The sequence below is a fragment of the Manis pentadactyla genome, chromosome 4 (assembly GCF_030020395.1).
Source record: "Manis pentadactyla isolate mManPen7 chromosome 4, mManPen7.hap1, whole genome shotgun sequence".
Classification (NCBI taxonomy): domain Eukaryota; kingdom Metazoa; phylum Chordata; class Mammalia; order Pholidota; family Manidae; genus Manis; species Manis pentadactyla.
The window spans coordinates 36,232,038-36,259,206 of record NC_080022.1 but is presented as its reverse complement, the minus strand read 5'-3'; the positions used below and the strand labels follow the sequence as shown (position 1 = coordinate 36,259,206).

Genomic DNA, 27,169 nt, shown 5'->3' with positions numbered 1-27,169 from the left:
TGCTCAGTGAAATAAGCCAGGCGGAGAAAGACTAGTACCAAACGATTTCACTCATATGTGGAGTATAAGAACAAAAGAAAACTGAAGGAACAAAACAGCAGCAGGAGCACAGAACCCAAGAATGGACTATAGTTACCAAAGGAAAAGGGACTAGGGAGGACGAGTTGGAAGGGAGGGATGAGGGGGGAAGAAAAGAAAGGGGGCGTTACGATTAGCATGTATAGTGCGTGGGGGGCACAGGGAGGGCTGTGCAATACAGAGAAGACAAGTAGTGATTTTACAGCATCTTACTATGTTGAAGGACAGTGACTGTGAACTTGGTGACAAGTAGTGATTTTACAGCATCTTACTATTTTGATGGGCAGTGACTGTGAATGGGGATGTGGGGGGGACTTGGTGAAGGGGGGAGCATTAAAGATACCAAAATTTTAAAAAATGCTGAAAATAGACTTACCATTTGACCCAGGAATTCCACTTCTAGGAATTTACCCTAAGAATGCAGCACTCCAGTTTGAAAAAGACAGATGCACCCCTATGTTTATTGCAGCACTATTTACAATAGCCAAGAAATGGAAGCAACCTAAGTGTCCATCAGTAGACGAATGGATAAAGAAGATGTGGTACATATACACAATGGAATATTATTCAGCCGTTAGAAGAAAACAAATCCTACCATTTGCAACAACATGGATGGAGCTAGAGCGTATTATGCTCAGTGAAATAAGCCAAGCAGAGAGAAACAAATACCAAATGATTTCACTCATCTGTGGAGTATAAGAACAAAAGAAAAACTGAAGGAACAAAACAGCAGCAGAATCACAGAACCCAAGAATGGACTAACAGTTACCAAAGGGAAAGAGACTGGGGAGAATGGGAGGGTAGGGAGGGATAAGGGTGGGGAATAAGAAAGGGGATTTATGATTAGCACATATAATGTGGGGGTTGGGGGAAAGGGGAGGGCTTTGCAACACCGAGAAGACAAGTAGTGATTCTACAACATCTAACTATGCTGATGGACAGTGACTGTAATGGGGTTTGTTGGGGGGATCTTTGGGTAGGGGAGAGTCTAGTAAGCATAAATAAAAATAAATTAGAAAAAAAAAACCCAAAGACATACACAGACTAAAAGTCATGGGATGAAAAAAGGTATTTCATGCAAACAACAGGAAGAAAAGAGCAGGTGTTGCAGTACTTGTATCAGACAAAATAGACTTCAAAACAAAGAAAGTAACAAGAGATAAAGAAGGACATTGCAATAATGATAAAGGGGTCAGTGCAACAAGAGGATATTACCATTATAAATATCTAGGCGCCCACACAAGAGCCCCAACATACGTGAAACAAATACTAACAAAACTAAAGGGGGAAATAAAAGGCAATGCATTCATTTTAGGAGACCTAAACACACCACTCACTACAAAGGACAGATCCACCAGACAGAAAATAAATAAGGGCAAAGAGGCAGTGAACAACACATTACAACAGATGGACCTAACAGATATCTACAGAACTCTACACCCAAAAGCAGCAGGATGCACATTCTTCTCAAGTGCACACAGAGCATTTTCGAGAACAGACCACATACTAGGCCACAAAAAGAGCCTCAGTAAATGTAAAAAGATTGAAATTCTATCAATCAACTTCTCGGATCACAAAGGTATAAAACTAGAAATAAATTGTACAAAGAAATCAAAAGGCTCACAAACACATGGAGGCTTAACAACATGCTCCTAAATAATCAATGGATCAATGACCAAGTTAAAACACAGATCAAGTAATATATGGAGACAAATGACAACAACAGCACAATGCCCCAACTTCTGTGGAACACAGAGAAGGCAGTTCTTAGAGGAAAGTATATAGCAATCCAGGCCTATTCAAAGACGAAGAACAATCCCAAATGAATTCTCTAAAGTCAAAATTATTGAAATTGGAAAAAGAAGAAGAAATGAAGCCCAAAGTCAGCAGAAGGAGGTACATAATCAAGATCAGAGAAGACATAAATAAGATTGAGAAGAATGAAACATCAGAAAAAATTAATGAAATCAAGAGCTGGTTCTTTGAGAAAATAAACAAAATAGATAACTCCCTAACCAGACTTATTAAGAGAAAAAGAGAATCTACACACATCAACAGAATCAGAAATGAGAAGGGAAAAATCACTATGGACCCCACAGAAATACAAAGAATTATTAGAGAATGCTGTGAAAATCTATATGCTAACAAACTGGATAACCTAGAGGAAATGGATAACTTTCTAGAAAAATACAGCCTTCCAAGGCTGACCAAGGAAGAAACAGAAAATCTGAACAGACTAATTACAGCAACAAAATTTAATTGGTAATCAAAAAACTACCCAAGAACAAAACCCCTTGACCAGATGGATTCACTGCTGAATTTTATCAGACATGTAGAGAAGACGTAATACCCATTCTCCTTAAAGTTTTCCAAAAAAGAGAAGAGGAGGGAATACTTCCAAACTCCTTCTATGAAGGAAGCATCACTCTAATACCAAAACCAGGCAAAGACCCCACAAAACAAGAAACTTACACTCATATCCCTGATAAACAGAGATACAAAAATACTCAACAAAATATTAGCAAATCGAATTCAAAAATACATCAAGAAGATCATACACCATGATCAAGTGGGATTTATCTCAGGGATGCAAAGATGGTACAACATTAGAAAATCCATCAACATCATCCACCACATCAACAAAACGAAGAACAAAAACCACATGATCATCTCCGTAGTCGCTGAGAAAGCATTCGACAAAATTCAACATCCATTCATGATAAAAACTCTCAACAAAATGGGTATAGAGGGCAAGTACGTCAACATAATAAAGGCCATATAAGATAAACCCACAGCCACCATCAGACTTAACAGCAAGAAGCCGAAAGCTTTCCCCTAAGATCAGGAACAAGACAGGGATGCCCACTCTCCCTTGTTTTATTCAACATCGTACTGGAAGTCCTAGCCATGGCAATCAGACAACACAAAGAAATAAAAGGCATCCAGATTGGTAAGGAAGAAGTCAACCTTCACTGTTTGTAAATGACATGATATTGTATATATAGAACCATAAGGAATCCAGTCCAAAACTACTGGATCTAATATCTGAATTCAGCTGAGTTGCAGGATACAAAATTAAAACACAGAAATCTGTTGCATTCCTATACACTAACGATGAACTAGCAGAAATAGAAATCAGAAAAACAATTCCGTTCACAATTGCATCAAAAAGAATAAAATACCTAGGAACAAACATAACCAAGGAAGAAGTGACAGACCTGTACCCTCAAAACTACAAGAAACTCACAAGAGAAATTAAAGACGACACTAATAAATGGAAATTCATCCGTATTTTTGGCTAGGAAGTATTAATATTGTCAAAATGGCCCTCCTGTCTAAAGCAACCTACAGATTCAATGCAATCCCTATCAAAATACCAACAGCATTCATCAACAAACTTGAACAAATAGTTCTAAAATTCATATGGAACCACAGAGGACCCCGAATAGCCAAAGCAGTTCTGAGAAGGAAGAATAAAGCAGGGGGTTCTCGCTTCCCAACTTCAAGCTCTACTACAAAGCCACAATAATCAAGACAATTTGGTACTAGCACAGGAAGAGACCCACAGACCAGTGGAACAGGATAGAGAGTCCAGATATTAACCCAGGTATATATGGTCTATTAATACACAAAAAAGGAGTCATGGATATTCAATGGGGAAATAATAAACCTCTTCAACAACTGGTGTTGGCAAAACTGGGGAGCTACATGTAAGAGAATGAAACTGGAATTACTGTATAACTCCATACACAAAAGTAAACTCGAAATGGATCAAAGACCTGAATGTAAATCGTGAAACCATAAAACTGTTAGTAGAAAATATAGGCAAAACTCTCTTCAATATAAACATGAGCAATTTCTTCATGAACATATCTCCATGGACAAGGGAAAGAAAAGCAAAAATGAGCAAGTGGGGACTATATCAAAATAAAAAGCTTATGTACAGCAAAGGACACCATCAGCAGAATAAAAAGGCATTCTACCGTACTGGAGAATATATTCATTAATGACATATCCTATAAGGGGTTGACATCCAAAATATATAAAGAGCTCACGCACCTCAACAAACAAAAAGAAAATAAGCCAATTTAAAAAAAGGCAGCGGAGCTGAACAGACAGTTCTCCAAAGAAGAAATTCAGATGGCCAACAGGCACATGAAAAGATGCTCCACATCACTAATTATCAGAGAAATGCAAATTAAAACCACAATGAGATATCACCTCACACCAGTAAGGATGGCCAACATCCGAAAGACAAACAACAACAAATGTTGGCAAGGATGTGGGAATGTAAATTAGTTCAACCATTGTGGAAAGCAGTATGGAGGTTCCTCAAAAAGCTCAAAATAGACATACCATTTGACCCAGGAATTCCACTTCTAGGAATTTACCCTAAGAATGCAGCAGCCCAGTTTGAAAAAGACAGATGCACCCCTATGTTTATCGCAGCACTATTTACAATAGCCAAGAAATGGAAGCAACCTAAGTGTCCATCAGTAGATGAATGGATAAAGAAGAGGTGGTACATATACACAATGGAATATTATTCAGCCATAAAAAGAAGAAAAATCCTACCATTTGCAACAACATGGATGGAGCTAGAGGGTATTATGCTCAGTGAAATAAGCCAGGTGGAGAAAGACAAGCACCAAATGATTTTTTCACTCATCTGTGGAGTATAAGAACAAAGAAAAACTGAAGGAACAAAACAGCAGCAGAATCACAGAACCCAAGAATGGACTAACAGTTACCAAAGGGAAAGGGACTGGGGAAGGATGGGTGGGAAGGGAGGGATGTGGGCAGGGAAAAAGAAAGGTGGTATTAAGATTAGCATGTATAATGTGGGTGGGGTGCCATGGGGAGGGCTGTTCAACACAGAGAAGACAAGTAGTGATTCTATAGAATCTTACTATGCTGATGGACAGTGACTGTAATGGGGTTTGTGAGGGGGACTTGGTGAAGGGGGGAGCCTAGTAAACATAATGTTCTTCATGTAATTGTAGATTAATGATAACAACAAAAAATATATATATATCATTCTCCACTATAAGGAACTATGTTCCTTGGAGAAATGGCTAATCTGCAGGTACAAAATAAGACAGCTAGGAATTTATAATCAGGCCAGAAAGGTAGGAAGTTCTCAAAGAATAATGGAGACAAATAAAAAAGATGAAGAAGCCAGCATGAAGAGATTCCCTTTCATCAATATGGTACAATTTAAGCATCAAAATATAAAATGATATTAATAGACTACAACCCACCAAATAAGAGCCCACTGAATTCAAGCTGATATAATAAATGAAAAAATGAACAAGGAGAGGAGAAAGCTTTTCCTTATAGTGCAATGCTAACTAATGAATGTACAAAGAATGATGGAATTAGAAAAATACCATTTGGCACAGCAGAGTATAATAATTCAGCCAAGAAACATCAATGGGTGTTAAAAAGTCAGTTAAAATTTGATAAGAAATGGGGTAACTGCATAATTTTAAGTTAAATCCTTCCCTCATAATACTTATTAATTACAAAGGCAAAAAGAGTAAACTTTACAATAAAGACCTAGCAGACACACCTTAATCAAGAGATCAAAGATGACTGCACAGTAACAGGACAAAATGAAAGCCTGTATCACCTGATAGGATGCAGTGAGAAGAGCACACCATCCTTTTTCAGGAATAGTTATAGTCCTGCCAAAGGTGCTGAAGAGGATCAGAATAAGTCAACCAAAATACACTACTTTGGCAAAAGGATTATTTTAAGATGAAGGCAACTGAGAATCAAGATGTAAGAAGAGGTCTTTGCCTTCCCCTTATCTATCTAAAACCAGGCAAATTTCCTTTTGAGGAAGTGTCCCTTTTCTATCAGGGAGAGAACAGTTACAATGTGTTGGCATAAACAGGCCTTACTAAAACAGCCCTTATCTCCATTAGTTTCCCATATAGGTTCTTCCCACAATTTACAGTCCTTTAAACCACAAACACTCCGTCCTTTTTTAAGAGGGTATACAAGCGTCTGAGTCTAGTCACTTACTGAGTTCCATTTTTTTCCTGTGACCTCCCATGCATGTAAATATTAATAAAAATTGTATGTATTTCTGTTAATCTGTCTTTGTTAGTTTAATTCATAGATCCCCACCCACTCAGCACTAAATTAAGAGGGAAGAGTTAAAGTTTCCTCCCTAACAATGCATAACCTGAGCATAATCCTGAGGAAATATCAGACAAACCCAAATCTACCAATTAACTGGCTGGTAATTTTCAAAAATATCAAAGTCATAAAAGTTGAGAGAAGACTAAAGAACTGTTCCAAATTGAAGGAGACAAAAAGAAATAATAAAATTGTAACACATGATCCTGGATTGAAGCCTTTTGTATAAAAAACATTACTGAGACATTTGATAAATAGGAATTAAGTTTGTGGATTAGATGATGGTATTCACCATGCTAACTTCTTGAGTTTAATACTATATCAAATTATGAAAATGTCTCAGTAGGAAGTACACACTAAAATATTCTGGATTGATGTGATATGCTCAGGAAATGATTCTCAAATGGGTTATGGCGGAACACCCAAAAATCAAGTAACTTGATTAAAAAATGGGCAGAGGACATGAAAAGACATTCTCCAAAAAAATTCAGATGGCCAACAGGCACATGAAAAGATGCTCCACATCACTAATTATCATAGAAATGCAAATTAAAACCACAATGAGATATCACCTCACACCAGTTAGAACGGCCAATATTGAAAAGACTAAGAACAACAAATGCTGGCGAGGATGTGGAGAAAGAAAGGGGAACCCTCCTACACTGCTGGTGGGAATATAAACTAGTTCAATCATTGTGGAAAGCAATATGGACGTTCCTCACAAAACTAAAAATAGAAATACCATTTGACCCAGGAATTCCACTCCTAGGAATGTACCCAAAGAAAACAAGTTCTCAGATTCAAAAGACATATGCACCCCTATGTTTATCGCAGCACTATTTACAATAGCCAAGATATGAAAGCAACCTGTATCCATCAGTAGATGAATGGATAAAGGAGATGTGGTACATATACACAATGGAATACTATTCAGCCATAAGAAAGAAACAAATCCTACCATTTGCAGCAACATGGATGGAGCTAGAGGGTATTATGCTCAGTGAAATAAGTCAGGCAGAGAAAGACAAATAGCAAATGATTTCCCTCATTTGTGGAGTAGAACAATGAAGCAAAACTGAAGGAACAAAACAGCAGCAGACTCACAAACTCCAAGAAGGGACTAGTGGTTACCAAAGGGGAGGTTTGGGGGAGGGTGGGTGGAGAGGGAGGGAGAAGGGGTTTGAGGGGTATTATGATTAGTACACATGGTGTAGTGGGGACCATAGGGAAGACAGTGTAGCACAGAGAAGACAAGTAGTGACTCTGCGGCATCATACTACACTGACGGACAGTGACTGCAATGGGGTATGGAGAGGTACTCTATAATATGGGTAAATGTAGTAACCACATTGTTTTTCAATGTGTATACCTTCGTAAGAGTATATATCAATGATACCTCAATTTAAAAAAATGGGTTAGGGCAGGGGTTGACAAATTCTTTCTGTAAAGGGCCAAATAATAAATATTTTAGGCTTTGTGGGCCATATGTGGTCTCTGTCACATAATCCTTGTTTGTTTTCTAAACATCTCTTAAAAATGTGAAATCCATTGTAAGCTCGTGTACTGTACAAACACAGGCTGCAGATTGCCTTTGGCCCATGGACTCTAGTTTGCTGACCACTGGTTGGGAGTTGGGAGGTGTTCTAAGTGGGGATATAAAACCAGTCTTTCTGCTTAGGAATGTTTGAGATTTCCCATAATACAACATTTTGAAGAGAGAGTATGTTTCCAGTAAACAAAACTTTCCTACTTCCAGAAACAGAAATATCCTAGAAACCTTCAGCTTTCTGCTGTTAATCCCAAGAGTAAGTGTGGATAAAATGAGAGTTCCTGTGGCCAGGATTCTCACCTGGCCCTGGTTGGCTAGCTCACTGCACACCTGTGGGCAATACATGGCTGTTGACTCTATAAAAAGAGCTCCACCCAGTGCTCTGGGCGTGACACGGTGGCAGGGCTGCAAGGCTGCAGGAGAGCAGAGGACAGAGGCCCAGAGGATGGCTGTGTGAGACGACTGTGCAGGCAGAGAGGCCCAGAGGATGGCTGTGCAGACAGAGGGGCCCAGAGGCAGAGACCAGTTTGCTGCACGCAGACTCGCTCTGAGTGAATGGGATTCTAGTGACTGACCTGACACCTGGAAATAAACTTGGGTATAACCCTTTCACCCCAAGAACATTTTGCTGTCAATTTCTTTCATCACACTGAATCCATAGAGAACTTGCCCAGGGCTGAAACCCATTGACAAGACAGTAAGCCTTTGGCATCTTACCAAATCAAATTATATTTTTATTCAGTCACCTGAAGCCAGAATCTATGAAAATTTTTCTGCTATACAGTTTCCTGAAGTTAGATCACAGCTAGTACTCATTATTTTACCTCTCCATTAAAAAAAAAAAATTCCTTTCTGTCTCGTCAATGGATTTCAGCCCTGGACAAGTTCACTATGGATTCAATGTGACCAAAGAAATCACAGTAGAACATTCTTGGGGTGAAAGGGTTATACCCAACTGTGGATAAAGTGAAGAGAGCAGAGACTGGAGTGTTGGCAGTGCCAAGGACAGAGACTGAGATGGCTATGCAGGTAGAGAGGCCCAGAGGCAGAGACCGGCTTGCTGCATGCAGACTCGCTCTGAGTGGATGGGATTCTAGTGATCGACCTGCCACTGTGGGAATAAAGTTGAGTATAACCCTTTCACCCCAAGAACACTGTACTGTCATTTCTTTGGTCACACTGAATCCATAGTGAACCTGTCTGGAACTGAAACCCACTGGCAAGACACCAACTTTATTCCACAGTGGCAGGTCAATCACTAGAATCCAGTCCACTCAGAGCAAGTCTGTAGGCAGCAAGCTGGTCTCTGACTCTGGGCTTCTCTGTCCCCGCAGTCATCTCAGTCTCTGTCATCAGTGCTGCCACCACTCCAGCCTCGTCTCTGTTCTCATGCAGCCTTGCAGCCGTGCCACCATGTCACCCAGAGCATTGGTGGAGCTGTTTAGATTCAGTAACAACATATTGCCCACACGTGTGTAGTGAGCTAGCTGACCAGGGCCAGGTGAGAATCCTCGCCCCAGGAACCTTCACTTTATACACACTCCACCCCTCCTGGATTCTTGCCTCTCAATCTATGTGCCCTCAATACTCTGCAATGGTCCCTGTGAAAGGAAGCTGGAACACTGTAGAAGAACCATGGGTGGACCTTACAATACCCACCTTCTCCAGCCTCTCCAGCAAAAAGTCTTACAGACACACAGGCCGATCTTGTTGCTTTATCTCTGCTTTCTGCTTCGTCCTCAGCAAGCCAGAACTGCTACTCTGGTCATCCAATTTCTTTCTGTCTGCTCCTGCCTTTTCAAACCAACCCACATCTGGATCCTCATGACCTTCACGGGGCCCTTTAAATTCTTCCTTCGAGAAGCAGACTGTATTTCCATTTGTACTTGAGCCTGAGGATAGAAGCAGAGCATGGAGTGCTCCACACCTGAGGAGGGGGCTGCACCTCTCCTGGAAGAACCCATGGTTGCTGAATCCTTCGGGCTTTCCATTAGCTTTCAAACTAGGTGGGGTTCCAACCGATGCAGGAGCTGATGCCTCTGGCTCTGGCAGGGCCTCCACCCCAACCTATTCATCAAACATCTGCTCCTCCATTTCTGGGACTGACAGCTCCACTACATCCTTCACTTGCCCCCATGGCACCTGGCAGCCTGCATTCTCGTGCTGCTGCTTCTCATGCCACTTCTTCTCAGGCCACTGCTCCTTCTCATGCTGCTTCCTCTCAAGACATCCTTTACTATTTCCACAACACTTTGTAATGATGTCATTTCAGTCAACAACAAATTTTCTTTCTCTCAGGGTGGAGCCCAGTCCTCCACCCCTTCCCAGTACATGTCCACTAGTGAACACTCAAATGTCTCCCCGTCCATAGGTGCAGCCCGCCAAAACACTCCTCCCATGAGGGCAGCCTTTTCATTGGTCAACAGTGAATCCTGCCGACTGTCACCAACTGTCTTGCCAAAGGGTCTCAGTCTCTGTCATTGGCACTGCTACTTCAGTCTCTCTCGCCTCTGCTCTCCTGCAGCCTTGCAGCCATGCCACCACGTCACCCAGAGCACTGGGCAGGGCTCTTTTTATAGAGTCAGTAACAACATATTGCCCACAAGTGTGTAGTGAGCTAGCCAACCAGGGCCAGGTGAGAATCCTGGCCACAGGAACCTTCACTTTATACACACTTTCTCTTCCCTAACAGGAGAATCACATCTCCTGAAGACTCTCTCAAATTGTTCTTTCCCTTACACCAGAGAAAAAATAAACACCTGAAACTTATTTTGATGGACTTTTTCTCACTGTCAAAAAATGGCCCCCAAAAGAATGTAATTCAGTGTCTCTCATTTTACTCCATGTCCTGGTGTATCCCCACAGGCCAGTTTTCAGAAGCAACAGTGAGTGACACTTCCTGAGAGGGCTGGAGAGCACCCAGCTGCCACTGCCTTATCTTAGCCAGTAACAGAGCTTCCATCAGGTAGGATATAATGGTAAGTGATACCTGAAGCTACAGATGGGAAAATAAGAATATGAGAAAGCTAACAGAAGCAAAATGAAATGTAAGGATCAGCAATGTGAATTTTCCAACAAAGATAGCAGAAAAGTAACTATTACAGCAGCTTGTATAGTACTCTGAACAATTTTACATGTACTGACTCACTAATTCTTACAGCAACCCTTGAAGTGCTATATTACTATGCTCATTTTAATGATGTAGAAAACTGCCGCAGAAAGAAGTGACTTAATTTGCCTACAACAGGGCCAGAATAAGAACAACTCTGGAGATGATCCTCTTTTAGAGTTACTTTGTAAAGCAGTTGCTTTAAAAAAGACAGACAAGAAAAACAGGTGTTCGTAAAATGAAAATAGTGCTTTCTCTTTGGCAGGAAATAATCTTGACTCTACCAAAAAAGGGTTTCAAAGGCTGCCTCATTTTGGAAGAGGCCCAAAGGAACACCTGTCCTTTGCCATAAAAGTCAACAGAAAGCCTCTCACACATGTGATACAGGAGGGACCAGAGAGCTGAATTAATACTGACCACAAACTTCAGTAGTGAACTTCTTGTTGCTGAAGATCTTCAAGCAAAGGCTTAGTAGCTTTTTGCTAGACATTCACTGTATGCAAAAAATTCCTATGCAGTAGTGAGTGGGGCTAGAGCTCAAACCCTTCCAAAATAAAGATCACTCTAATAAGGATTTCTTGCCACAACTTCCCCTCCACCCCACTTTAGGGCAAACGAAGTCTATGGCAATTCAAAACTGAATCAAAACTTAAATCATTCTATGCTCCAGGAAGTTGCCAACACCACACTTTTATCCCCAGAAGGCCTAGGTCTGGGCCAGTGAATAGCCAGGACACAATTGCCTCTTCTCTCTTGAGGGACACCAGTTATACTGCAGACCATATGTAGCATTCCTTCTAATAAGGTTATACCAACATGCAGTACGGTACCAGTCAATAGGCTAGAGTCATATTCCTAGAAGATGTACAAGTTGACTAAAGGTTGGAGGTTAATTAATTCAACCCAAATTACAATCATATTTATTATGCCTCTTAAAGTTGATCATACCCCTCAAAGACACTTAAGAGCTAAAAGTGTACCTTCATATACAGTAAATGCTCAGCATGTTACCTACTCTTATTCGTTTGTTGTTTCATTTCTCTGCTTTTGACTAAACAAGATAAAACAATTAAACAATCTGTCTTGCTTCCACTAAGTTTATCTAACATGTGAATCAGTCAAATCATATCTCATGAGGGAATCTTCATTTCTGATGATAGATGCATAAATTCAAAATATTAGAAAGATTAGATTTCTGCTTCCTGCCATGATGGGGAAACAATAAACAGATTTACCCTTGTGCCTTAAAAACTGAAGAAACATGAAATACATAAAACTATAACAGCTTTTAGACAATTCACAGATGAGAAACATACAAAGTAAGCCCTGAAGTTTTCTAAGATTGCCCAGTTTACTAAATGGAGGACATTTCCAGGAAGCAACACAGGAAGGGGATACCCAAAAAGGTACCCAAAAATTCAGGGTACTAGCAGTCTCCCTGAATTAAGGAGACAATTTGAGAATTGGGGGAGGAGGAGGTGGAGACTTTGGAAGGCAGAGAACCAGAGAGGAGACAGCTATACAGAGAGAGCTCAGCAGGGGGTTCCTCTTGAGTTTTCAGCTAAGTACTGACCAGCGATGTGGGTAAGAAAACTACCCAAGAAGATGAGTAGGCAGTATACTCCCCAGAGCTCACATAGGGCCAGAAGTAGATCATGTTCACTAGCCTGAGTGGAAAAAAATAATAATGCATGGGCATTGAGCAGAGTACCCAGAAAGTACTGCTTCAGCATTAAGGAAAAATCAGCCCCAAATGTTGCTCTGGGCCCACCTAACAAAGCCAAAAAGTAATCCTCAAAAGGATCAAACTATTTTCAAATAATTTAACTGCATTGCAGAACAAAATTCAAGAACATTTAAATAAATACAAACACTTCCAGCAAACAAGGTAAAATCACCTTGCCATATCACTGATCCAGTACTTTGTATCAGACAGACACAAAAGAAAAATGGAATGAAACACTATAACAATCAGAAGAAATATGAAAAAGTCTAGGGGAAAAAATGAGATTTAACAAATTTTCAAGCCCAGAGTTGCAAGACATTGCTTCAGATTGTGTGTCCAGACCACAGCTGTCCAAAGATAGTACTTCAAGTCATGTACCAAGATGAGGCACGACTTTATACTGTGGGTACCACTCAACTTACACTCTTTCTCAGCCTCATGCAGCAGGATCTAGTACCTTTGGAAGGGGTGACTTCAGGAAGGAGTCAGCCTCTAACACTGTCCTGTGTCAGTCTACTACTGTCCTAAGATGTCTTGTGAAATTTGAGCTCCTATATTAAATACTGTCATTTCAGTCTGTGTAAGTTTTGCTTCTTAATTTTGTAGTTTTCCAGGTTACTATTGATCAATCATACCTTCCTTCTTGAAAAATTTTTTCATTTGGCTTCCAGGATACCTCTCTCTTAGTTCTCCTTTCTGAAGAATCACCTCTCTTCAATCTCCCCAACCTCTTAAGTCAGACTGCCACTAGGGCTCAGTCTTTCAGTCTTTTGACATTTCTTCCTATCAATAAACACTCAATGAATAATTTCATAAATTTAATCATCTACTTCACTTATACACTGAATTCCTAATCATGGATCTTTAGCACAGACCTCACACATCTCTAACTAAATGTCTAATTACCTGTCTCTTGTAGTTTCCCAGTGTCAGTTCATAGTAACTTCAATTTTCTGGCTGTTCAGATCCAGATCTTCAGACAACCTTAACTCTTCTTCTCAAACTCTACATCTAATACACCAACAAATCCTCCAGTATACATCCTCAAATCTGACTGCTTCTTACCACCTGGTTCAAACAACCATTATGTCTTATCTAGATTATACTAGTAGCCTTCTAACTATAGTCAAAGTGAATCTTTTGATATAGGTCAGATCACAACATTCTTCTGCTTTAAACATCTCACTCATCATAAAACAAAAATCCTTATGATGGCTTTAAAGCTCTACTTCATCTGGCTCCCCACTACATCTCAGACCTCATTTCCCACCTCTCACTTCCTAACTCATTCCACACCAACTTCAGTGGACTCCGCTGTACAAAGACGCATGGAGCAAGCTCTGAGGTCAGGTCTCTAGCACTTGCCATTGCCTCTGTCTGAAACACTTCTTCCTTCAGATAGCTCTGTTCTGGTTCCAGGTCTTCCTTTGGTTCTCTGCTTATATGTCAACTTACCACTGAGGCCCTGACCATTTTATATAAAATGTCAACCCCTGGACCCCACAGTCCCCACTCCCCTTATTCTGATATATTTTCTCAGTTTCACCATGTCCATCTGTTACATATTCACTCATTAATTTGTTTGACTTCTGCCACTAGAATCTAAGCTCCCCTGAGAGCAGGGACTTTACCTCTTTGTGTTCATTTTTTTATTCTCGAATCCTAAAACAGTGCCCAGCACATAGTATATACTCAAATAATGTTGACTATATGAAAAGGAAGGCAGAGAGAAATGGGGAGAGGGATATTTTCAGCAACATGAACAAATAACTTAACCTGTTTTGGAATCAAATTTTCCTGTTGTGTGAGATGTGGGGTCTGGACTACTTAACCTGTAGAGAGTTCAAGCATCCTGTCATGCTACACTTCTCCAATGGGGTAGGACATCCTGAACTGTTCCACAGTCAGGATGGTCACACAACTACCTAACTACTGATATGATACCCTACTTACTCTTCAATTTTGAATGCAACAGAGATCCGTGAAATCTCTTTCACTTTTCTCTGTTAAAAGGCGACTTTTACTCAGTTTCTCCCCATTATCAAGGAGAAAGGTTTGGGTTTTAGCTATCAGGCCAAAGTAATGGCCAACACCCACATTCACATCACAGCACATTTCCTTACCTCCCCTGCAGTGGGTGGTTCGAACAGGGACTGCCTGGACTGCTATGAGCATGTGGGTTCAGGAAAAAGACAAGAGGAGAAGCAGCCAAAGCACAATCAGCACTAAATGGGACTTTAACAAGAGAGAGGGCTGGAGCCGGTCTGGGGGAAAACGTGTGCTGGTTTACTTCAGGTCCGCGGCAAAGAGCAGAGATTCTGACAAGGTACCAAACAGAAAACACAGTCAGCAAGCACTCTTCAACCAAAGAGAAACATATTCTAAGTGGGTTAGTCTAGGCAAGAGGCTTGAGAAAAGTAAGTGGTCAAAAATCACTCTCAAATATCGTACCTCACTACCAGTGTTGGCACAAAATGACCATCATGACTAAAACAATCCAAAGAATTAAAACCAAAGATTTAAGCTTTGGGCATTCAATGTATTTAGAAGTAGCTTCAGCAAAAATATTGCTAATTTACTACAGTTCATCAATTAGCAAGCAACAGGTAATATTTTGTGTTCAATGACTAAAACTTCCTAGAAAATTGTATTATGTCCATAAAAGTAAAACATTCTTAATAGTTTATAAATTATTAAATCATATCTACAATAATGCCAACTTACTTAGCTAGTTTTTGCCTAATGAATGTATCGAATAATGTCACTTTTCTCTGTATAGTTTTGTTTTACTTAAATTTTTGTTTTCCAGGTTATTTTTTTCCCTAAATACAATCTAACCAGCTTGATGTGTTAAGTTCCAATGAAGACTATTAAGTAAATAAAAACATTAGATTGAAAACAGACAGATGGCAAAGATGGATTTCTACTTTGTTGATAACTGACATGTCACAGATGAAAAATAATTGACAGATACACAGCATTTAATTTGCTATATAGTAGTGGCATGGCTTTCTATATAAATACCATATTTAACTATAATATTTTATTCCAAGATTTCAAAAACTTACTGAAGTACCAGATAAGCACCTAATCTGTTTAAAAATTATGTCAGTTTCCTGTGTAATTATTGCTGTTTGGATATTGTGATATTCCATTTGTGTTTAATTACACATATTTAAAGGAAATCTTCATCTTCCTACTTATCCCTCTGGCTGCCTTCAGCATATTTCTCAGCTGAGTACACAATATGAGGATATAATACAATGGGAAAGTGGAGGGCAAACAACTATTTAAAATTATAGCATGTCCAAATTTCCACAAGCTCAACATATTAAGAAAAATTACAAGTAAAAATATTAATTTGGGGGCTGATTTTTCACTTTCAAAAGGAATTTTCACTTTTCTAAAGGATTATTTCAAAAATCAACTCCACAGTATATATATATATATATATGTATATATATATATATATATATATATATATATATGCTAGAGCTAACCAGAACATTTCCAGAACATTTAGTTTTTGTTAACCTAAAGAATACTGCTTACACAAATTTTAGTCTTAAATCTTATCACAAAAAAATGAGGCTTAGCCATTTTGATGGATTTATAATTAGGATTATAAAAATCTATGAAAATCAAATCCCATTCTCTTTTTGCTCATAATTACCATTCTGTAAAGAACTGGTTATACACTGGGGCTAGAGTCTAAAAAGAATTATTTGAAAAGGAAATATAATTTATAAACAACTTACAAACTCCTCAGGGGAAAAAATTTCCTAATCTAAATCCAAAGTCACTAAAATAGAAAATGATCATCAAGAACAGGACACCAATATTCTAAGAGAATGATTTTTTGACCACTTATGTTTTCTTAAACTACGTTTAATTTAAAATTTTTTCCATTTGCTAACAAGTCATATTTACTTTAAATGTCATTTTAATTGGTGAAGCTTTCTTTTTATGGTCTTTGACTTTTTAGTCTCAGTATGGGAATAAACCATTTTTTTAAAGTATACCAATCCTTCCAATTACAATTTCAAACAAGTCCAATTTTCCAAGGTCTGACAGAACCATTAACAATCAATGAGCATCCACTACCATGGAAGGGCAACAACCTTCAAAGGCAGCCCACTGAAGCCTATTTTAGTACGCCATACCTTCTCCAGATAAACACTAACATTCAGGAAAGAAAATCTGCAGTGCACTCCCTCTGCCCCATGAGTTTTACAAAGACAGCTCACCGAGGTAGAATGGATTCTGGGACATTTCTTTCCCTTGTTCCCTAATTTGCTAATTTATTCACTCAGCACTTTCTCATTAAATAAGCCTGAGCAGCTCTTGGGAAAGCTACCCTTAAGTGGAAACCTCCTTCCATTCCCCATTCCTCTCCTAAATATATTTCTATATTGGCCAACATAGAAATAAAATTCAGGTCACACCCTAAAGGACTCAGGCTTGGATCTGCAAGGGCAGAGCTGATGTCCTGAGCTGACAGGCCAGGGACAGAAATACAATACCCTGTCTAGTCCAAGGAGGAGATACTTTCATTTCCATTTGTTTCTCACCTTCATGGAGCTTGTATATACACTTTTCACACTAAATTTAAATACACATTTGCTTAGGCAAGAAAAAAAGATCTTCATTGTTAACCCAGCTCCCCAAATACCTAAGAACCTCTAAAATGACATTAACTCAATTTTCAGAATTAGAATCCCATATTCCCCTGCCTGGGACCACTGCTTTGACCTTGAATTTATGAAGCCAGCTCAACCCTCTTGCTGGCAGGCACCTCCAAAGCAAAATCTTTATCCAAGTAAATGCAAGTATGTTAGTTGGCTTTAGTTCTTTTCCTGCCATCTGCCAGTTTCACTTAAAGACCCCAGCCTCCTTACTGGATCCGCAGGCATGGTGCTCCCAGTCTCTCTCTCCTCCGCTTCATCATTTTCCTGGCTATTCAAGCTTTGCCCTCTCACCCATGGAGTCTTGGCAGGAAGTTCTCTCAAACAAGGGGTATGCAGTCTATAAGCCAAAGGAAACTAACAAAGGCTCCCCAAACTTAAGAGAAAAATTAAAGTACTTTTCTTCAAAAACATAATATTCAGAATACTCGCTCCCTGCCCCCCATCACCAAAAAAAAGGACCTAAAAGCCCAGGAGGCAGCAGTGAGGCAGAGTGAAATGTCCCAGATCCCAAATGAATCAGCTGTCCTCTGGTCTGCCTGACATCATTCACACTTGGCCTGTAACAAATCAGAGCCCTAGAGAGCACCTTGTTCCTCCTCGGTGACAAGCACCACACTCCCTCCCCCACAAACCAGTTGCAAACTCCAACCCTGAGGCCTGCTAACAGTAAAGACTCTGGCAGAAATTGTACATACCAAGTTGAAAATTCACACTGTGACAGAAATACTATTGACTCAGGAGGCGTGGGCCAGGCTACAACAGCTGTCACAGTAGGCAGGGGCTTGGAAGAAAACATACTAAAGATCCTAAGTCAGTAAATTAATGGGTTAAGAATATGTGGGCATTTCTGCAACATTATTCATTCATAAACCTGGGCTTGGTGGATGACAGAGCCTTAATGTTAGGGCTCAAAGCATAGCCATTATTCAAATTGTGGATTTGACAGTTTAAACTCTGTGCTCCTTCTCTAAAGTTCAGCATCATTTTTAATTCAATTTCTATTTCTCTCTAATCACTTGAATAAGCATGTGGTGAGAAAAGGAAAAGTTAAGAAAATAAGCTCAGAAACTATTTAATTTCATCCTGTAACTACTAATGAAATTATTTATCTGGCAGATGTTACACAAGACATTAAAGCTGCAGAAGAAGCTAATGAAGGGCAAGCTACTTCTGTATGCTCTGATTTCCCCATCTATAGAATAATAGAATTAAGGTACCTGATATAAGGGTTGTGGTAAAGAGCAATACACGTAAAACAGAAAAGTGCCTCCTAGCACAGAGGAAATACTTTAGTTCCCAATCTAGAGAAGATAAGACCAAACACAAAAAAAACCAACTGACAAAAACAGCTAGGCCTGAAGAAAGTCAAGTGATCAAGGAATCTGTGGAGCAAAGCCCTGACAGCTAAGGAAGCCAAAGAGTCGAGTGAAAGTCTTGGTCCCCTGCTTCAGAGACCAACTCTGCCAACTCTGATGGGCTCCTCTCATTCATCTAGATTACAAAGTATGTCAAATTGTTTTTCTAGGATTTTCTAGGATTAATTCATACTCCAAACAATGCTTTTTAACTGCAGGTCACAACCCTTCTACTGAAATCATGAAATCAATTTAGGAAGTCAGGACCAAGAGTTTCTTAAAAATAAACAGAATGAAATAGAATAGAAAAGAAAGTGTCAGAATATATCACACATAGTAAGGATAAGAACTATTTTGTGAAGTTTGTGTGGTTGTGACATCTTTTACTGAAACACACATAAATACATGAGTATAAACACGTGTCATGGAATGTAATATAAAATCTATTTGTTATTAGGGTCATATAAAAAACTTGAAAGCCACTCTTCTAATAACCCAAGAAACTCACCCAACCTGTAGCTACAGACACTCGTTTTTCCTCCCACGTACTAGCCATATCACTTGGCTCTCACAGCTCCTATTTCAGATTCCTCCATTCTCTGTAGTCCTAATGAAAATGGAAACACTATCTGAAATCTAGCACCTCTCCACAAGTACTGAGTCTCACTTTGGGAAAGACTCATGATGTTACTGGGGTCAGTCCCAAAAAGCCCACAATTCCACAACCAGGCGTGGTCTATCCCCAAGCTGAGGCCATGCAGTTAAGGCCAGAAGCTAAATTTCTGCTCAATATCTCCATTCTCTAACACTCGAGCCCAGGTTATGGAATAACAACATAACAACAACCAACATTTTTAAGTACTTACTATCTACTAGATTCCATTTTAAACACTCTACACAGAATTCCCAGGAAGTCCTTATCACAGCCCTATGATATATATTCGATTACTATTCCCATTATTTAAAAAAATAGAATGGCACAGAGAGATTAAAATCACACCAGTGGTAACAGGCAAAGTACCCTTATATTTGTACCTGGTTACCCTATATATGAATTATGCTAGCCAGAAGTATCCCTGTCTTTAGCCAAGCTGGTTAACTGAAGTAATTTCTAGATTCAATGTTATAAACCAGTGTGCTATAAATACCTTTCAGTAGGAGAGTCTGACAACAATAGCAAATGGATTTCTCTCTAGCCTGCTCTGCAATAATAAACTGGGAGAGAAAGGAGAGCATTAAGTGTCTTAAATTATGCTAAAGTCAGAAAATAATTTGTTTGATTTTTAGAGAATGAGAGTCCTATCTTATGTCCTTCATCTGACCCAAAGAAGGTATCACTATTACACCCAGGGTTTAACACATCCCCTCACAGAGCACTTTCTTTAAATGTACTGGCATTATACTCCATTTGTGCCAATATTCCTGGGCTTTGTCAGCTTTAGGAAGGCATAACGTTTCCCTGGGATTGGTGACAGCACTGAACAATTTGCAGTATGGAAAACAAAACATCCACCTTTCCTTATTTACACAACTATTTACTGACTGCATTACCTTCCTTAGAGGCAGGAAAGAAAGACCTCTGCCATGGGCTTCTCACTTTAGAAAAGTGGCAAAATAACACAAACACAAAAAATAAATTCATTAAAGAAAAGGGGTTGTCTCTGTCACTGTAATCTTGTGTTTTACACTGGCAAAGCAGAACTCTAAAAAATCCATTCTTGTGACTTACACTGTTCAGACTGCAGGAAAACACTTGTCCATGTCTCTCTTCCTACGTCTTAAAAAAAAAAATGCAACCACGTCAGGTTGCTGTTTATGGATTGTGAAACTGCAAACTTCAGAAAGAACTCTGCCTGAAATTATAAAGTATTTGAGCAGCACAGGGTCTCAGAAGTAAGAAAAAAGACAAATCACCTGTCAAAATCCTTCCTCAGATAACATGAATGTAACAGATCTCCTGGCTAATAAAAGTATTGTTTCCAAGTAGAGCCTAACATCCACTTGATTTCTTTCTCTTCTGATTCATGGTTCTAGAAATATTCATAATTTAGCTTGTATTCATAATACAACATATAGCAGCAGCAGAACATTTTAGAGAATTACGGAATTGATATTACTATTAAATGTGTTTATGTGCAGGTCTAGACACACTTAAGGCCACAGACCAATTTTTTTATCCTGATAGTTGAATAGTTAATGCTAAAACTATAATTTGTTTTTATAAAAATACACTTAGATGTATCTAGAAACTGCAAAAACAATTAGTTTTAAATAATTTTGAATATTTAAAAGAAAAAAGCATGGAAACTTCCAATTTTTTTACTTACTTTACATTTTTTATAAAAATATATTCAAACGATTATCTGTGAATACAATTTCATCTTATTTTTCAATCCTATAGAGTATAAGTGAATATAAGCTGTGATCATGGCAGAGACAGAAAAGAAAGTAAAGCTTAGGAGAGAAAAAAGAAGTAGAAAATCTACAAATAAGCTGGTCTGCTTAAACTTAAAAAGGAAAAAGACTGCTAATGAAAGTGAGAGAACATCACTCGCACACAGGAAGCATACATAGTACTATTAGCAGTGAGGAAAATACTGGATAAAAAGAAAATAAGTCATCATATTTACAGAAGACAAGTAAATACTGTTATAAAATGCTAGTATGATTGTTTTAAAGTAATTATTATCTACCAAATAGTTAGCCAGATACAAAGCTTTTACCCCCCGTCCGGCATCTTATCAGTAAAATAATCACAGAAAACAATAGAAAATTTATAGGTTTAATGTAAATTATTTTGAAATTTGATGCTAAAATGGCTGCACATGTAAAATAGATTAAAAAATGATGGAACAAATGGTCACTGGCAAGAATAAAGATTTAAATAAAATTATTAATTTAATTGGTGATAAAATTAGAGAAAAATTCATACCTAACATTAAGGAATACTCAGTTTTATAGATTATAAGAGACAAAAGTCATGTTAAACAACTAACTTCATCATATGTATTGAGTTACCTAAATAAAGTGAAGTAGAAATGAATGAGAATTTCATTAGCTTTACACTTGATTTTAAAAATATGTAGGTTTTGATTTTGAGAAAAATCAAAGAAAAAACTCAGTTTTAGAGATAAGATTGTCAAACTCTCACCTGCACCTATGAGTTATAGAAACAAAACTAGCCATCCTGCTACAAACCACCACAAAACTAGACAAAATATTTAAGGCAACAATTTTCAGCAACTGGGAAAGGCAACATAAGAACGCAAACCCATAAAGAAGGGAAACATCCCAATTGTCTCAGCTCCCTGCTTAGAACACTTTTCCTACAATTGAAAAGAGAGCTAGACATCAAGCACAATGCATAGTTACACTAAGCTCAGGAGGCACAGGTCAGAGTTCAAGGTGCCTAATCAAACATACACTGTACATTCATCAAGAAAAATCACATGAAATGCTGGGGAAAGATGGCAGAGTAGGAAGGCAAGGAGGAAACTCCCTCCCACACACACACCAAGGAAGCAACTACAGCAAATACAACTAACCCTGAAAATGACCTGAAGACTGCAGAACAGACCACTCACACCTGGGGAAGAAGAGAAGACCTCACAGAAAAGGGTGAAGAGGCAGAGCTGTGATGGAACAGGACACAAGCCCTTCCCCCATCACAGCCCACAGGTGTGAGGAAGAGAAATGGAGCAGGGAGGGAATAGGCACCCAGGAACTCTACACACCTGGACCTGGAGATCAGCTCTGGGAACACGACTCCACGTTGCATTGGGTTCTGGTGGACACCAGGAATGTTGGAACACTGTGGGTAGCTGAGATCCCAGCTGCCTGTGGAGGGCAGGCACACTCTGCTGGTCCTGCTGAGACCCAACGACAGAGGTGGCAGTTTGAAAGATTTGTCAGCAGTGGGAGGGGTGCCAGAGCATGGGCTGGATGGGGCTTTCTCTGCAGGAGAAAGGACAGGTGGGCATTCTTCCCCATCCCTCCCTCAGCCCAACAGATATGACACTCTCGGGAGCCCCAAACACTTCATCCCTCCCACTGGTGGTTGAGCCCCAAGGCACATCCCTGTGCACCACCAGCATCCCAGCACACTTGGCCCAGAAACTACAGACTTTGTTCCCTGGCAGGCAGAGGGAGTGGAGTCTTTCCCAGCTTTCCCAGCCCTCTCTCAGCCCAGTTAGAGAGGTGCCCACAGGAGCCAGCTCAAGGTGCTCCTTCTTCCCTGTGGGCAGCAAATCCCAGTGCTGTATGCCTTGCCATGGCCAGAGGGCAGCCACGACTCACTGCAGCAGCCACACAGCCAGGCACCCTGCCACCACAGCGCAACTCACTGTGGCACTGCACCCATGTGTCTTCCCACTGCAGGCCCACCAGTAACCCTCCAGCCCCATCATCCCTGCAGGGCAGACGGAGGACGGCCCCCCACACAGTGATTCCAGCAGCAGCCAATGCTCTGATCACAAAGGGCTGGCTGAGGCAAACTGCAGGCAGACAGAAAGAAAGGAGACACTGCCCACCAACAGCAACTGGAGCTCCACCACAAAGCAGAACCAGGCCCTGTAGAGGAAGGAGTCTTGAGCATCTGGGTACCACAGGATGTCTTCTTTGTAAAGCCATTACTCCCTAAACTAGGAAGCACAGAAGATCAATCTGACACAAAGGAAGAAACACAGAAACCCTGATAAAAAATGAGAAGGCAGAGGAATATGTCCCAACAAAACTATAAGTTAAGCCACCAGAAAGATGGCTAAATAAAATGGGGATCACCAATCTTCCTGATAAAGATTTTGAAGTAGAAGTCATAAATATGCTCACTGATTGTTGGAAAGTATTGAAGCTCTCAGGAAGAACTTCAAAGAGCTAAGAGCTAAAAAGTACAGTAACTTAAATGAAACATACAATGGAGGGAATGAATAATAGATTGCTGCAAGTAGAAGAGAAAATCAATGAGATGGAAATTAGAGAACAGGAAAACAACAAGGCTAAGGAACAGAGAGAAAAAAGGATATCTTGGAATGAAAGAATGATAACAGAGCTGTGAGATCAATACAAACAAAACAACATTCATATAAGAGGGGTACACACCTCTCACATCAATAGATAGATTAACGTAGATCAGATGGACTTAACAGATATCTACAGAACATTCCACCTAAAAGCAGCAGGATAAACATTTTTCTCAAGTGTACATGGAACATTCCCCAGAATCAATCACATACTAAGGCCACAAAAGGAGCCTCAATAAATTCAAGAAGACTGAAATTGTATCAAGCAGTTTGTCAGACCACTGATATGAAACCAGAAATAAATTACACACACACACAAAAAAAGTCTACAAATACATGGAGGATAAGCAACATCAAAACAAAAACCAAGCTGTACATGGAGACAAATGAAAACAAAATTCAACAGTTCAAAATTTGTCAAACACTGCAAAACAATTGAGAGGGAAGTAAATAGCCATACAGGCCTACTTCATGGAACAAGAACAATCCCAAATAAACAGTCTAAAGTCACAATTAAAGAAACAAGAAAAAGAAGAACAAACAAAAATCACATTTAGTAGAAGGAACATAATAAAGATCAGAGCAGAAATAAATCATATAGAGAAGAATAAAATAGAAAAAAAATCAAATGAAACCAAGAGCTGGTTCTTTGAGAATATAAACAAAATAGATAAAGCCCTAGATAGAATTACCAAAAAAAAAAAACAGAAAGAGAGAGAGAGAGAGTACACAAATAAAATTAGAAACAAAAAGAAATAGTCATAACGGATACCACAGAAATACAAAGAATTATTAGAGAATTGTATGAAAAATTATATGCCAATAAATTGGATAATCTAGAAAAAATGGACAAATTCCTAAAAAAGTACAATCTACCAAGACTGACCCCAGAAGAAACAGAGTATCTGAGTAGACCAATTACCTGTAACAAAATTGACTGGCAATCAAAAAACTCCCAACAAACAAAAATTCAGGACCAAATGGCTTCACAGCTCAATTCTACCAAACATTTAAAGAAGAGCTAATACCCATCCTTCTTAAAAGTATTCCAAAAAGTAGAAGAGGAAAGACTACTTCTAAAATCATTCTATGAAGCCAGCATCACTCTAATACCAAAATCAGGCAAAGACACTACAAAAAAGAAAATTTGAGACCAATATTCCTGATGAACATAGATGCAAAATCCTCAACAAAACATTAGCAACCCAAATTCAAAAATACATCAAAAGGATCATCCATCATGACCAAGTGGGATTTATTCCAGGGATGCAAGGATAGTATAATATTTGTAAATCAATCAACATCATACACCACATTGACAAAAAGGATAAAAACCACATGATCATCTCAAAAGATGCTGAAAAAGCATTTGATAAAATTCAACACCCATTCAAGATAAAAACTCTTTAAAAAATGGGTATAAGGGTATTCACCTCAACATAATAAAGGCCATATACAACAAACCCACAGCTGACATCATACTATGGTAAAAAGCTAAAAGCTTTTCTTCTAAGATCAGGAACAAGACAAGGATGTCCACTCTCATCACTTTTACTCAACATAGTACTGGAGGTCCTAGCCATAGCAATCAGAAAACACAAAGAGATAAAAGGCATCCACATTGGAAAGGAAGAAGTTAAACTGTCATTATCTGCAGATGATATGGTATTATACATAGAAAACCCTAAAGACTCCACCAAAAAAAATATTAGAACTAGTAACTGGATTCAGCAAAGGTGCAGGACACAAAATTAATACAAAGAAATCTGTTGCATTTTTATATACTATTTTTTAAATTTTTTTATTAAGGTATTCTTGATATACACTCTTATGAAGGTTTCACATGAAAAAACAATGTGGTTACTACATTTACCCATATTATCAAGTTGCCACCCATACCCCAATGCAGTCACTGTCCATCAGTGTAGTAAGATGCCACAGATTCACTGTTTGCCTTCTCTGTGCTATACTGTTTTCCCCGTGATGCCCCACACCATGTGTACTAAACATAATACCCCTCAATCCCCTTATTCCTCCCTCCCAACCCGCCCTCCCACATCCCTCCCCTTTGGTAACCACTAGTCCCTTCTTGGAGTCTGTGAGTCTGCTGCCATTTTGTTCCTTCAGTTTTGCTTTGTTGTTACACTCCAAAAATGAGGGAAATCGTTTGGCACTTGTCTTCCTCCGCCTGGCTTATTTCACTGAGCATAATACCCTCTAGCTCCATCCATGTTGTTCCAAATGGTAGGACTTGTTTCTTTCTTATGGCTGAATAGCATTCCATTGTGTATATGTACCACTTCTTTATCCATTCATCTACTGGTGGACACTTAGATTGCTTCCACATCTTGGCTATTGTAAATAGTGTTGCAATAAACATAGGGGTGCATATATCATTTTGAGTCTGAGAAGTTGTATTCTTTGGGTAAATTCCAAGGAGTGGGATTCCCAGGTCAAATGGTGCATTTTTATATACTAACAACAAACTAGCAGAAAGAGAAATCAGGAAAAAAATTACATTTACAACTGCAACAACAAGAATAAAGTAACTAGGAACAAACCTATCTGAGGAGGTGTATACTATATACAGTATAGCACAGAGAAGGCAAACAGTGAATCTGTGGCATCTTACTACACTGATGCACAGTGACTGCATTGGGGTATGGGTGGCAACTTGATAATGTGGGTAATTAACCTCCTGTATCCAATCCACCTGTACTCTGGAAACTGTGAGACACTCATCAGAGAAATTAAAGAAGACACCAATAAATGGAAATACATCCCATGCTAATGGACAGTAAGAATTAAAATTGTCAAAATGGCCATCTTGCCTAAAGCAATTTACAGATTCAGTGCAGTCCCTATCAAAATGCCAAAAGCATTCTTCAATGAACTAGAACAAATAGTTATAAAATTCATACAGAATCACAGAAGACCCTGAATAGCCAAAGCAATCCTGAGAAAGAAGAACAAAGATGAGGGTATTATGATCCCTGACTTCAAACTCTACTACAAAGTTACAGTAATGAGAACAGTATGGCACTGGCACAAGAACAGACCCATAGATTAATGGAACAGAATAGAGCCTAGATATAAAACCATGCATATACAGCCAATTAATACACGATAAAGGAACCATAAATATACAATGGGGAAAAGACATCCTCTTCAACAATTGGTGTTGGCAAAACTGGACAGCTACATGTAAGAGAATGAAACTGGAATATTGTCTAACTCCATACACAAAAGTAAACTCAAAATTGATCAAAAACCTGAATGTAACTCATGAAACCATAAAATTTTTTAAAGAAAACATAGACAAAAGTTTCTTGAATATAAAGATGAACAACTTTTTCCTGGACACATCTCCTCAGGCAAGGGAAACAAAATAAAAAATGAACAAGTGGGACTAGATCAAACTAAAAATTTTCTATAGGGCAAAGGATATCATCAGGAGAACAAAACGGTACCCTACATTACAGGAGAATAGAATATATTC

The 27,169-nt window shown here is 39.0% G+C and overlaps 1 protein-coding gene across 20 annotated transcripts in view; it reads right to left on the bottom strand.

The window, feature by feature from the left end:
* The window catches only part of MAST2 (microtubule associated serine/threonine kinase 2), a 352,010-nt gene that overhangs the window by 99,090 nt on the left and 225,751 nt on the right, over positions 1-27,169 (bottom strand). For 10 of the 20 annotated variants that reach the window (XM_036893065.2, XM_036893061.2, XM_036893059.2 and 7 more), the window contains one exon: positions 22,387-22,521. The exons of 6 other annotated variants lie outside the window; for them this stretch is intronic. In XM_036893065.2, coding sequence (XP_036748960.2) covers positions 22,387-22,521 — 135 coding nt within the window. Of the gene's footprint in view, positions 1-14,732; positions 14,928-17,507; positions 17,775-22,386; positions 22,522-27,169 lie in introns of those variants that run through there. 4 more of the 20 variants (XM_036893060.2, XM_057500168.1, XM_036893071.2 and 1 more) reach the window with 3 other exon arrangements.